General features: G+C 46.1%; 1 protein-coding gene across 1 annotated transcript in view; it reads right to left on the bottom strand.

The window, feature by feature from the left end:
• The window catches only part of CLVS2 (clavesin 2), a 60,880-nt gene extending 50,204 nt beyond the window's left edge, over nt 1-10,676 (bottom strand). Inside the window, exon 1 of the mRNA XM_029999628.2 lies at nt 9,942-10,676. Coding sequence (XP_029855488.1) covers nt 9,942-10,330 — 389 coding nt within the window. The 5' untranslated portion in view covers nt 10,331-10,676. The remainder of the gene's footprint in view (nt 1-9,941) is intronic.
• Between the last annotated feature and the right edge of the window lie 937 nt (nt 10,677-11,613).

Consider the following 11,613-nt stretch of genomic DNA (forward strand, 5'->3'; position numbering starts at 1 on the left):
GAAGTCACGGGTATGTAAAGCTGGGAAAGTCTCAAAAGCTCAATTAGTTGAACTCATCCTCTGGAGCAGGATTATGTACATCTAGACCATCAGCCAACCAGAACAAACTACAAGAATATAACACACCAAAAGCAAATTTGAACTTCTCTGTAGTCTCCTAAGCTGCTTTAATATCTATACATGTTATTAAATGTCTGTACAAACATATCCATGCAAACTGTATTTCTCTAAAATCATAATGATACCAAAACCTGAGTCTAACACCAGAAGCCTAGACCCAGAGTTTCCTCCTGTATTTTTCCAAGGGATTGAAATAACAGCTTCTACAAAATTATGAGTTAAAAAAGGGATTTCCACATGCTCCCCTTGTCCCTCTCTCTGGGTAATGTTTTCTCTTAAATCTACAAAAGGTATTACAGAAGGCTGATTACTCAAGGATCTTGAAAGCAGAAAGTAACACATACTAGGGCTTTGACGTGTTTCTGGTTAAGAGCAATAGCAACCTTTTAAGAGTTACTTAACTGCCTTCTGAGTACTGAATACTTCGTATACCCAGATTATGTGGTTTCAGGAGTAAGTTTGGAACGTGGTATCCATCGGTCCTAGAATTTTCTATGTTAAATTTGGGTTTACAAAAAATGCGACCTACAATATGTAATTATGTGTTTTGCATACACGCACATAATCTTTTCTTAGATCGATGATCTTGTAAAAGGAGACATAATTCCATATTGCCAAGCCCTCTTAAGTATAATCTTTCTTTTTTGAAGCTAAAGCACCTAATACAGCAGCTGAATAGCTTAAATATATACAGCAATTGTCATCTTTAGACTGTCATATAATAGAGTTATTAATCAACTTGCAGTTTAGCTTATTGGGTTTTTTAAAAAAAGGTGAAACACCTGAATTATCAGGGCTTTTTTAAGAGATAGGAAAGTAGTAGTTTAAGTTTTGATTTTTTCCCAGACTATGTTTTATATCTAAAAATATTTTTTAAAAGTAAGATAAATAGTTACTGAAACAGATGTAAATTTGCCAGTCCACACCACAGTATCAGATGCAGCATTAGAAAGCTAAGCCAGAAAAATATCAGATAAGAAGATATTCCAGGAACAAAAGAAAGAGTTAAATCTTCAGGGTTTGTGCTGATATTTTTAAATAAGGCCCTTTAAAAGTCTCCCATGATGACATCAAACATCGAAGTTCTCAAAATTATGAGTCCCCAGAGAAATCTTCACCATACTGCATATGTAGCAAAGAGCATGTGTGCCTATTTAGAAATTACATTAAATTATACTGAATTCTACTTGCTTTAATACGAGTACACTGTTCCATTGTGTACATAACTATATTTTGAAAGTATCTGCAAAAGGAAATGACACAAATGAAATTAATCTGCTCTAGCTGACTCCTCGCATCTCTCCATCTTTTTTTTTTTGGCCAACTAAAACTCAGTGAACTTCCCAACTATGTATTCCTAGGAAAAGGACTGGAAAAGGACTCTCTTAGTGTCAGCCTAACACAAGTGAACAAGAGAAAGTGTGCTTTCCTCAGAAAACATTAGGGGAAACATTGTTTCACATAATTCTTCTCTTCATTTTGGAGACCCTTATTTTGTTTTGAATTTGGTTTGGTTGACTGGGGTGAAAGTTTTCATATTCACTCCTCTCCTTTTCACTTTTCTGAGATTTAACTTTTTTTTAAGGCTTTACTTTTCTGAGAACTAAGGTTTACAGGAAGTTTGGTATGCTCCCTCTTTTTGTTCAGCTTTCTTCAATGGGGAGAGGAAACAGCACGAGAAAAAATTCTTCTCTATTTCCCTTATAGAAATCCTCAAAACGCTAAAATTCTCTATTTCCTTTTGGCAGAAAAAAAGACGACCATTTCTGTAAAATGAATTTTGTCCATGGGGGATAAAAAGGACATGCCTTAAAACCGATTTTGAAGGAAAACGTTCAAAACCTGGATCCTTAAAATTGTTAGCTCAATTTGATCATCAAAAAACTGTTAGGCCAGCACCCTGTTTTTGCAGTAGGCACAGGGAAACAATCCCCCTCTCCCCAGGCAGAGCAGCTCCCCCAAGCCCAACTGCTGGACGTGTGGGGAAAATGCCACCGTCGCTGCTGAAGCCGCTGAAAAACCAACGAAACAAACACCGCCAGCGTCACAGGGCGAAGAGCGACCTGAGGAAAAATGAGGAAATCGTTCATCGGCTCTTTCCCAAACGAGCTTGCGCATGTACAATGGGACGTGTAGGGAGTGTTTGGCAGCATGAAGACTATAGAAAGTTTTATTGGCGCTAACAAGGTCTTAGTTTGCCTAGCGTGTCTGCAGACCAGTCTATCCATCCAATACAACACTGCTGCATGGACAGTGGAGGGCACCTAATCAACGTCAGAACTAAAAATCTCCTGTACGACACGCATTTTGTACAACTGCCAGCATCGGGATTAAAACACACACTTAGCCGGAGGGAAGGAGGCTTACAGGGTCGTGTTCAGGGTCGGGGCTGGGCTCAGAGCGTGGCCAGCTGCCTTCAAAGCCCTGGCTACCTCCACAAGGTGATGGAGGTCTCAGAAATACTGGGGGTTTTATCACTTCATGAAATTAGCTGGCGACACTCTCTATAAGAGGCCTTCCCAGAGGAAACGTTCCACTGGGAAGGAAATTACATCAGGTAAGACACTAGGAGAGCAGCTAATGCCTTGGTCTGAGGAAGATCATCTATCAGAGCTCCTACAAGAAACAGACATTAGAAATACTCAAATCCTAGAATTAGCCTCAACCCCACCTGACACTTATGCTGCCCCATTCAGAGGATCTCATTCTCCAGGAGAAGAGCTCCACGAAGCAGAAGGCTGCTGCAAGCACCCTACATCCAGTCCAAGAAGATGGGTCCCAAGTTCCTGATGTTGATCTCTCATGTCCTCCCTCGGGAGTTCAAGAAGACATCTCATGCCTTGGATTAACGGCTCGCTAGTGGTACAAGGCTGCTAGACATCTGGTGCATTAGACAGAAAGATTCTTTGTTTATGAGGCCAATCACATCTCTAACACGGGCCATAAAATGCTTTTTATATATACGCCTAAGTGATAAAGATATAGATGTATACATGTAAACACAAATACGCCTAAATTATGTCCTGAATTCATTCAAGTCAACGAGAAAACTGTCTAGGCATCAATGAGACCAGGATTTCGGCCACCACAGAGGGTAACCAATGGTCACAGGGCTGGGTCACCACAAATCTATGCCATATTCACCATCAACATAACTCCTATTGCAGGTTTGCTTAGTGTAAGAAATGCAGCCCACAACAACAATGACGCTATTGTATGTTTACTCACTGAAGAAGACAAAAGGTTGTCCTTTCAGTGAAAACAAGTCCTGAAGAACACGGGTCTAGCTAAAAGCAAGCAAGAACACTTTCTGCCAGAGGAAGGTATCTGAAGTACTCTTTAAGTCTAAAAAGCCACATCAGGAGTACACAGGGACATGTCACTGACAACCAAGCTTCCCACCTCAAATACCCTTCAGGGCAATTAGTTGAAGACAGGAGCTATCCTTCATTTTGTAATGGACCTCTTCTCTGGGTTTTGAGACCTTACTTAAGCACAGTACAGAAAACCAGAGAAGAAAGACAAATCCATTAGTGGATATTTAAAGCGGCTTTCACTCTGAACACATGCTGAGGCAAGCCAGAAACGTAAACCCAGTGTGACAGATGAAATCTTAGGTGGTGCAAATGGCAAGCTGAGTATTGAAAGTATCAGCTGAACTGCCCATGCAAATGAAACACGATTAAAGAAACTATAGTGAAGCTTTCACACGGCACAGAGTTATTTGCATAAAGACTCTTCTTTAATCCACTCCAGCCCCATGTTGTCCAACATTTCGCCTCACTGCTACTACTGTTCATGTCAGCACCAGGAGGCACAGGGTCTGCCGTAAAATATACCCCATCCTTGGCTGGACTTGAGGGAGATTAAAATCCTATGCAAAAAGAACATGGGAAAAATTACTCTGGATTGTGTTGCTGAAACTTTTCTTTGAAAAAAAATCAACATATTAGCCTTTAATTTTAAGAGGCCGTGGTGTTCAGTCTGAGAGGAAGATGGTGTTGTTTTATTCTTACCAATCCGTGTTAAGTAACAGCATGTTTTTTAGGGGAGAGCAAGCCGCTCATTTTGCCCTAGCCCCAGTTTTCCAATGACTGCTCCAGTGCTGTCAGGTACATAGGGTGTGCTGGGCCTCATCTGCTGCAGTGCATGTTCTATAGTAGCCTGGAGTTAGGCTGTGGAGAAATAAATCCTTATTTATTTATGGCTAAATTCAGTTGCGTTCACTTGTTTAAACAGACTCTTATGCGACATGTTGTAGCCAGCAAGGTATTACTAATTGCTAGGATAATCGAGAACTCACGGTTAATTTAAATGCATTTAATGCCCTCTATTTATAGAACCATGCTTAATTCAATGGAGAGCTTAGACAACTTTTTTAGCCCAGTTATTAATGTGAATAACAAATGCTGGAAATATGTTATCACATATATAATGCACTCTTAGTGTTCCTTTTCTGTGTGAGTCCCAGCTTGAGTTCAAATGAGGTGGGGACTGGTGTGCAGACGCACTCTGCTACCTCTTGAAATTCTTCATTCGGGTTGACTTTAAAGCAATGAGCCTGGGAAGGCTTGACAAGTTAATAGCCACACTGACAGTGATTCTTTCAAATGCTTTGGGATGGCTACCATTTCTACCATGACAGCGACAGAGCTTTCTAGGGTAGTGCCTCACTGAGGTCTTGATTTGTCAAAAACAGAACGGCTCAACCAATTAACTGAGCATCCCACTCTCTTGTAATTTAACAGTGGCAGCAATTTCCCCTTTACAGAAAGGAAAAGTTCTTTGAGAATTTTTTATGGGACATGAGCAGATTCAAAGTATTTCCAAGGATTTGGGGGAAAAACAGTCTGGCAGACACTGCTATCAACTCTTGGTAGTAGTTCACTATCATCTTTGACCTTTACTTCTTGGTTATGTGGTCTGTGCATCCTATTCACTCCCCGAGGCCACTGAGATTTCCACCAGGCCAAGAGAAAGAGAAGAGACAGGGGGAATGCAGGGTACAGATGTCTCCTGTCAAACCCAGCTGTGTCAGCTGTTTTCAGTATTTTAAGTTCTTGATGATGGCTGGCATCCACCGTATCATCTGTTTAACCAGATTCTGGCTCCAGTCGACTTACTTTTGAACTGAATAACAGATAATCTGATTTGGCAGAGTTGCCCTACTATCTCTATTGCTATTTGTCATCTCCCCCTAATATCAAGAAATTTCAAGTTACTTTGAGAATTAAAGCTGAGTGGCATGAGTCTGCCTCTCAGGATGCAAACTGTTAACTAGCAGAGATAAAAGGTAGGTCGTCTTTGCTTGAATTTAAGCCACATGTCCCCTGAAGGTCCCAAACGTGTAAGGAACGCACAATCTGTATTTTAAGCTCATCACCATTTGACAAGTAAAGGTTTCCATCACGTGAGTTCTTGTGCCACTGTGGTTTAAAAGAGAAAGCTGGTCAAGTCTCTGAGCCATCATCCCATCTGTAACCTACTGCTCTGGCTTGATATTTTTTAGAATTTCAGTGAAACAAGAGCTGTCAAGATACATAAAGGAGTACCTAGAAATGATGCCTCAGATCTCCTTGGTTTGTCAGTCTGGGTACAGATGTGAATGCTGAAAAGATGGGGGATCGAAACTTCTCTCGTAGCTGCTCTGCTTAAATAGTGGCAGCATGCCCTGGAAGCCCTTATTCTAAAACCAAAAAGCACTACCAGTGTTACAAAAATGCACAGAAAGATAGAAACTGCTTCAAATATTTTACCATATTAGCTTTTTAGATTCAGATTTAATACCATTCATTACTCCTTACGTTAGACCAGTGCCTAACAGTCACAGCCACGGATGAAGATTCAGCTGATCTAAATTTTACATTGGTATTGATCAAAAAGATCCCTAGCCAAAACACTCACAGTCCAAATACAAGTGATAATAGGCAGATACGGATAGCTGGGGGAAAGCTAGGAAACAATAAGACAGCATCAGTCAGCAGGAGAAACTGTAGAAAAAATGACAGCGTTTGCACTAGTTAGTAATTATTATTTGAAAGATATTACCTCTAAACAAAAATTGACTCTATTAACCAGGTATTTTGTTACTAAGTTGTTATCGTTAGCATTGCTATTTATTTTGTTGCACTGCCTCCATCAGAGCTTGAAAAATAATACCCTGCCAACTCGCCTGTGGTTAATAGTGAGCTGAGGAGCAGACCAGCCTCCTAATAGCTACAGAATTAGAGTACATAATTTAGAGTATTAGAGTACAGAATACAGAATTTAAATTTTCACTTAATGGGAGGAAAAGAAAAGTTTCTAGCACTTCTGCACATGAAAGCATAGTTTTGAAAGCAAACCAGTGGACTCCATCTTTGCCCTGCTGTAAATCATCTGATGCAACAACAGAGCGAATGGTAATGAGCGCAGCGGATTTCCATATTCACCGAGGATGGTGTGAGCTGACTGGGTCACTGTGACACAGACAGGAGCTAGGTATCACTGCGCTCTTCTACTGCACTTTTCTGTTGCACTTTCTAGGAAAAATTCTGAGACAATTAATACCAGGAAAGATTTCAGATAAATAGCATCAAAAAGGACTGATTTTCCTAGGGCATTTGTGTGCGGGTGCCACGAAGCATACAGAATAACATGCATGACAACAGATCCCTTGCCGCTCAGACCTGAAGTTAATTGTACCATTAACTGAAAAAAAAACTTTGCCAGCTGGACACATTAAGAAAAAGGGAGCCTTCAAATGCACGTACACACCTACAAGCCAAATGTAGTTATGAATCAACAATCTGGAAGCTAACAGGGAAGGCTGATCCCTCCCCGCGCGCTATCCAGCCTCCTGGCAGGAATGCCACCCGTCTCCGCTTTCCCCAGAGTAGAGACAGGATGGAGAGTTAGGCAGGGTCCCCTTGAAAAGCTGCTGGGCTACTCAGTGCATTATCCTTCACCTTTCCTTTTTTCGTTTGTTTGTTTTAAATACATGTCTGATTTAGCTGTTCAGATGGTAGGACATCTGGTACAGTTTTCAGGCCCTGCTTTAATTTAATGATTTAACATCTAGTACACAGACTTGTTTTACCATAGGAATTTTCTGCCTTCCACGCTTTTCCTTCTAATTGGAACTATGTAAATCGTAGGCTGCTGGTGCTATATAAATCATCTATAGCATGTCTGCTATTCATTTAAATAACAAATTGGAACTTTTGAATTCTAATTGTTACCTGCTGGCCATAATAAGTTGTACACATGTGATAAATTTGCAGGCTTGCTGCGCTCTGTTAACATAGTTTATGAAACGTACAAAGAGGTCCTAACAAGACAGACTACAAAAAGGAATCCTAGTGTTGCCGTAAGAGGAGCACTGGTTTACGCACTGTAAGATCTCAAGTCAGTTAAGGCATAAGCTTGAGACGTAACTGCGTAGCAGCTCTAGTATACGGTCCATACACGATGCTCCCCAGGTTCAGTCGCTGAACATCAGATAATGGAAGTAATATAATTAGTAAAGAGAGTGACCTAGCTCCATTCCCACATCTGTCACTGACTTGTCATGTGCCTGGGAGCAAGCCACTCCCCGCAGCCGGGCTCCAGCTCTCTCCCCTTTGTCTGAGTGGTCTATCTGAAAACAAATCCCTCGCACCGCCGACGGGCAGCGCTGAAGGGCGATAGGGACCCAACTGCAAACGTGGCCATTAGGTACCCCTGTGTACCCCAGTCACTGCCCTATTAGATCATAAATAATAATTTTGCCGACAGGACTTCACGAAAAAGATCATAGAAATTTGCTGTTGTGTCAGCTGATCTCATGTAGTTTAAATATCAGCACATCCAAAATTAAGAAGAAAATAAACTTACTCTTTTCACATGGCAATTATTTTTTTAAATGCTACTTTATCTCCGAATTCAAATTCTTGATGTTCTTTTAACTGGGAACTAATGATCTGGAAAGTGTCACATAAAGCTTTGGGTTGTTTGGTGTTTTTTTTTTTTAATGAGAAATAACAGTATAGAGTAGGCCACACTACAAGGGAACTTCTTCATGGTAGACGTATGACTTAATAAAAGGCCTAAATATCCATTTCTTTGCTAGTTCCTCATTCGGGAATCTTTCAGAGTTTGCGGAGGTGTTTTTAAAATAAAAAGTTGACCTGGTCCTTATGTGGGAAATAAGGAAAATCCATATGTGGGAAACGAAGCCCACTCAGAGAGTCCTTAGCCTCATCATCACTGCTTCCTCACTCAGCTGCTTTTGCTCCGTCTGCCACAAAAGCGGAGCAGGAAAAGGACGCTGGCCCCAGCTCCGCGTATGTTCATCCACACTTTCTAGTTGTTAGCCTGGTCGTGGGCAGTTTTGATTTGCGCCAGACAGCTTTCTCCCAGTCTCTGGGCATGACTCAATGGTTAGCAAGGGCCGGGAAGCTCTCCCGTAGGCAGTGTGGATGTGGGCACCCTGTCTGGAGAGTTGGAAAGCCACGGTGGGCCAGCGGCCCCCGCGCAGGGACCCGTCCCTAGCCGTAACACCGACTGCTGCGGGGAGCCGTGGGAACACTCCCTGCAGCGGCTGGACAAGAGGACAGCTACACAAACACTTGAAGGGCAGGCTCAAGTATGCCGGTTCCCCAAATTTTGTCCTTCCTAACCACCCTGCTAGCTGTCCGTGCCCTCCTCGTGTTTTAAAAGAGCTGAGCTTGGGATACCTGCGCTGAGCGCTCAGCGCTGCCTGTGCCCAGCCCGTGCTGACTGCACAAGGACGGTTTGGGTTCACGTGAAGGCAGCTGGCAAGATTTGAAGTTTTCTCACTAACAAGTGCTTCAGACCCTAAACCTGCTCTCAGGTTGGGAGCCCTGGGAAACGCTGCGGTGCTCACAGGAATAGGCTTTAGAGTTCAGTCTTCATGGATTCATTCATTTACATGTACTGAAAATCGAGCAGTTGTTGTGGATGTAATTTTAGACTGCAGGAGAAACCGGGCATGACACCCAGTGAGGTATTTAGAATAATCAAATAGTGTCACATAGTATCAAGCCGATCGCTAAAAGAAAGGGCCTTGATGGGAGACAGCTCTTGGGTCAGCCTGCTAAGTCATCCTCAGGCTAGACTAGCCCCAAAAAGGATCAGAGGTTGTTCTAGGGACGGCACTAGCCTCCTTCAATTTGCTACCAAAGCTTTGTGTGCTTGGATCTTATTATGCAGGGAATTCACACTTAGAGCAGCGTGAGTGGGGAAAAGAAGCGGTTACTGTAACTTCCATCCTGGCATTTCCAGGTGGCTCAGGAAGAGCTTTCTTTAGCTGAGGGAAAGGGTTCGGAGCCTTAGCTTCCTGCACAGGCAAACTTTTCGGCTCAAAAGCCCTGACGGGTACTCCTGTCTTGCACACAGCATCTCCCACTTTCTCCTACGGCACCTGAGCAACTCTGCGTGCGCTGAAGCAGAAAGACCGGCACAGACATTGCAACCAGCCTTTGTCGGGGGGGCGGCGGGAGGGGGGTAAGCACATCATCTACCACGCCAGCTCACTTCGGCTAAGGGGAGGCAGAAGCGTGTAAACCTCGTATGAGCCAGCTGAGAAGAGCACCCGAGCAGCTCCTGCTTCCCTCCCGAAATTCAGAGCCTAAACAATGAGAAGGTTGAAAAGGCCCTAAGCCACAAAACACATTACTTCTTCCTCTTCTCCCTCTGCCCTCCAGGCTGCTGCCCAGCCGGCTGTGGGCAGAGCCCGGTGTGCCCCTGCCGCCCGCCCCATCCTCTGCTCTGGCATAGCTTTTCCCACGCATTGCCCGGGGAAAGAAGGGGTTAAGGCGGGCAGGTGGCTCTGCATTTACCTGCTCTGGTCCCAGTTGGCAGCAAAAAGGACGAGGATCTTCCTGCCGTAGTGGTCCAGGTTGGCCAGCCCGCCGGGGAAGCCATCCTTCAGCGCCTGCTTGATGCCCGGGTCTGTGGCCTTGAAGCTCTTGAACATGTCCAGGTTCTGCTGGCGATATTCAAAGTACTGGGCCAGGAGGCGAAACGCCTCGAAGTGCTGAAACTTCCTCGCCCGCAGGAACCGCAGGATGAAGGCATCGTCGGTGCGGAGGAAGCCGATGTCCGGCCGGGTGATCACCATGTCCCGCACCTCCTGGATGTCCTGGTGCAAGGTGTCGGGGTTCTCGTTCAGCTCCAGCCGGGCTTTCTCCAGAGTCTCCGGGGAGAGACCTGCCTGCAAATGAGTCATGGCGCTGCCCTCCTCCTCCTCCTCCTCCTCCTCCTCCTCCTCCTCCTCCTCCTCCTCCTCCTCCTCCCCGCCTCTGCTGCCTGCTCTCCTCAGCCTCCCGGGCCCTTGCCCCCCCGGGGGCGGGCTGCCCCGGCACGGCCGGCCGCCGCTCCCCCACCGTTCCCCGGCGGCCGAGAAGCGAGCGGCTCCCGGGGGTGGAGGGGGGACGGGGAGGGGGGGGCTGGCACCGAGACTACCCCCGGGCTGCTGGCGGAGCCGCGTTATCTCTCTGACATAGCGCCCGCCCCGCCGCGGGGTCCGACGCGCCGCATCCTCCCTCCTCCTCCTCCTCCTCCTCCTCCTCCTCCTCCTCCTCCTCCTCCTCCTCCTCCCCGCAGCCGGTCCGCGGAGGCGCCGAAACCCGCCGGGGATGGATGGGGACGGGGCTGCCGCTCGCCGCCGGTGCCGGTGCGGATGTCAGGCCGGGGGAGCTCCCCCGGCCCGGGGCTGGCAGGGGGGCTGCCCTCCCCGGAGCAGCACCATTGACGTAAGATCAGAGCTCGCCCCGCTTCAGAAGCGTCTCCCCGGCTTAAAAAAAAAAAAAAATAAAATAAAATAAAAAAAAATAAAACACCACCAAACTAAAAAAAAAACAAAAAACCAGCGAGGAGCAGGGAAACCGATCCGCAGGTACTTCGCCGGTACCGAAAAAAACCTCGCCGGCGCGGAGCCCGGATAGACAACGGGAGCCTTCGGCCTTGCGGAGGAATACCCGACCCCCCCCCCCCCTCCCCGTTCCCGATCCCGATCCCGCTCCCTCCTCCGCTCCACGCCCCGGCTCCCAAATGGCACCAGCCGGCCGGGGGCCGCCCCGCTTGCGCGGTCCCGCCTTGCACACTCGCACACGCACACGGGGACGCGCTTTGCGCCGGGGCTGCGCTGAACAAGATGGTGGTTTGCCCTGAGTGGGGGGGGGCGGACACGGGCGGGTCGGGGGTTTTACGGGCCCCCGGGGAGGTGTGTGAGCCCCTAAATCTGCGGGTGATGCCGGTGGCGATGGGGTTGCTCATCGAGCGACGGCCTTAATTGCGATCCTCTCTTTGGACTGAATTTCTCAGCACGAAACAGTCGTGAGCTTCAAAACCGGGGGCTGTGATGAAGCGACCCCTCTTTTTGTTTTTGTCTGCCTGGCGGAGGCAGCGCGTCTCAAGCCGCGTTAATGTTGCAAAGGGCAAAAATATCGCGCTTCGGTGTGCTGAGTATTTTTATTTTTTTTTCTGGGCGTTGAGTACTTCAGCGAGGAA

This window comes from Aquila chrysaetos, chromosome 2 (assembly GCF_900496995.4).
Source record: "Aquila chrysaetos chrysaetos chromosome 2, bAquChr1.4, whole genome shotgun sequence".
NCBI classification, from domain to species: domain Eukaryota; kingdom Metazoa; phylum Chordata; class Aves; order Accipitriformes; family Accipitridae; genus Aquila; species Aquila chrysaetos.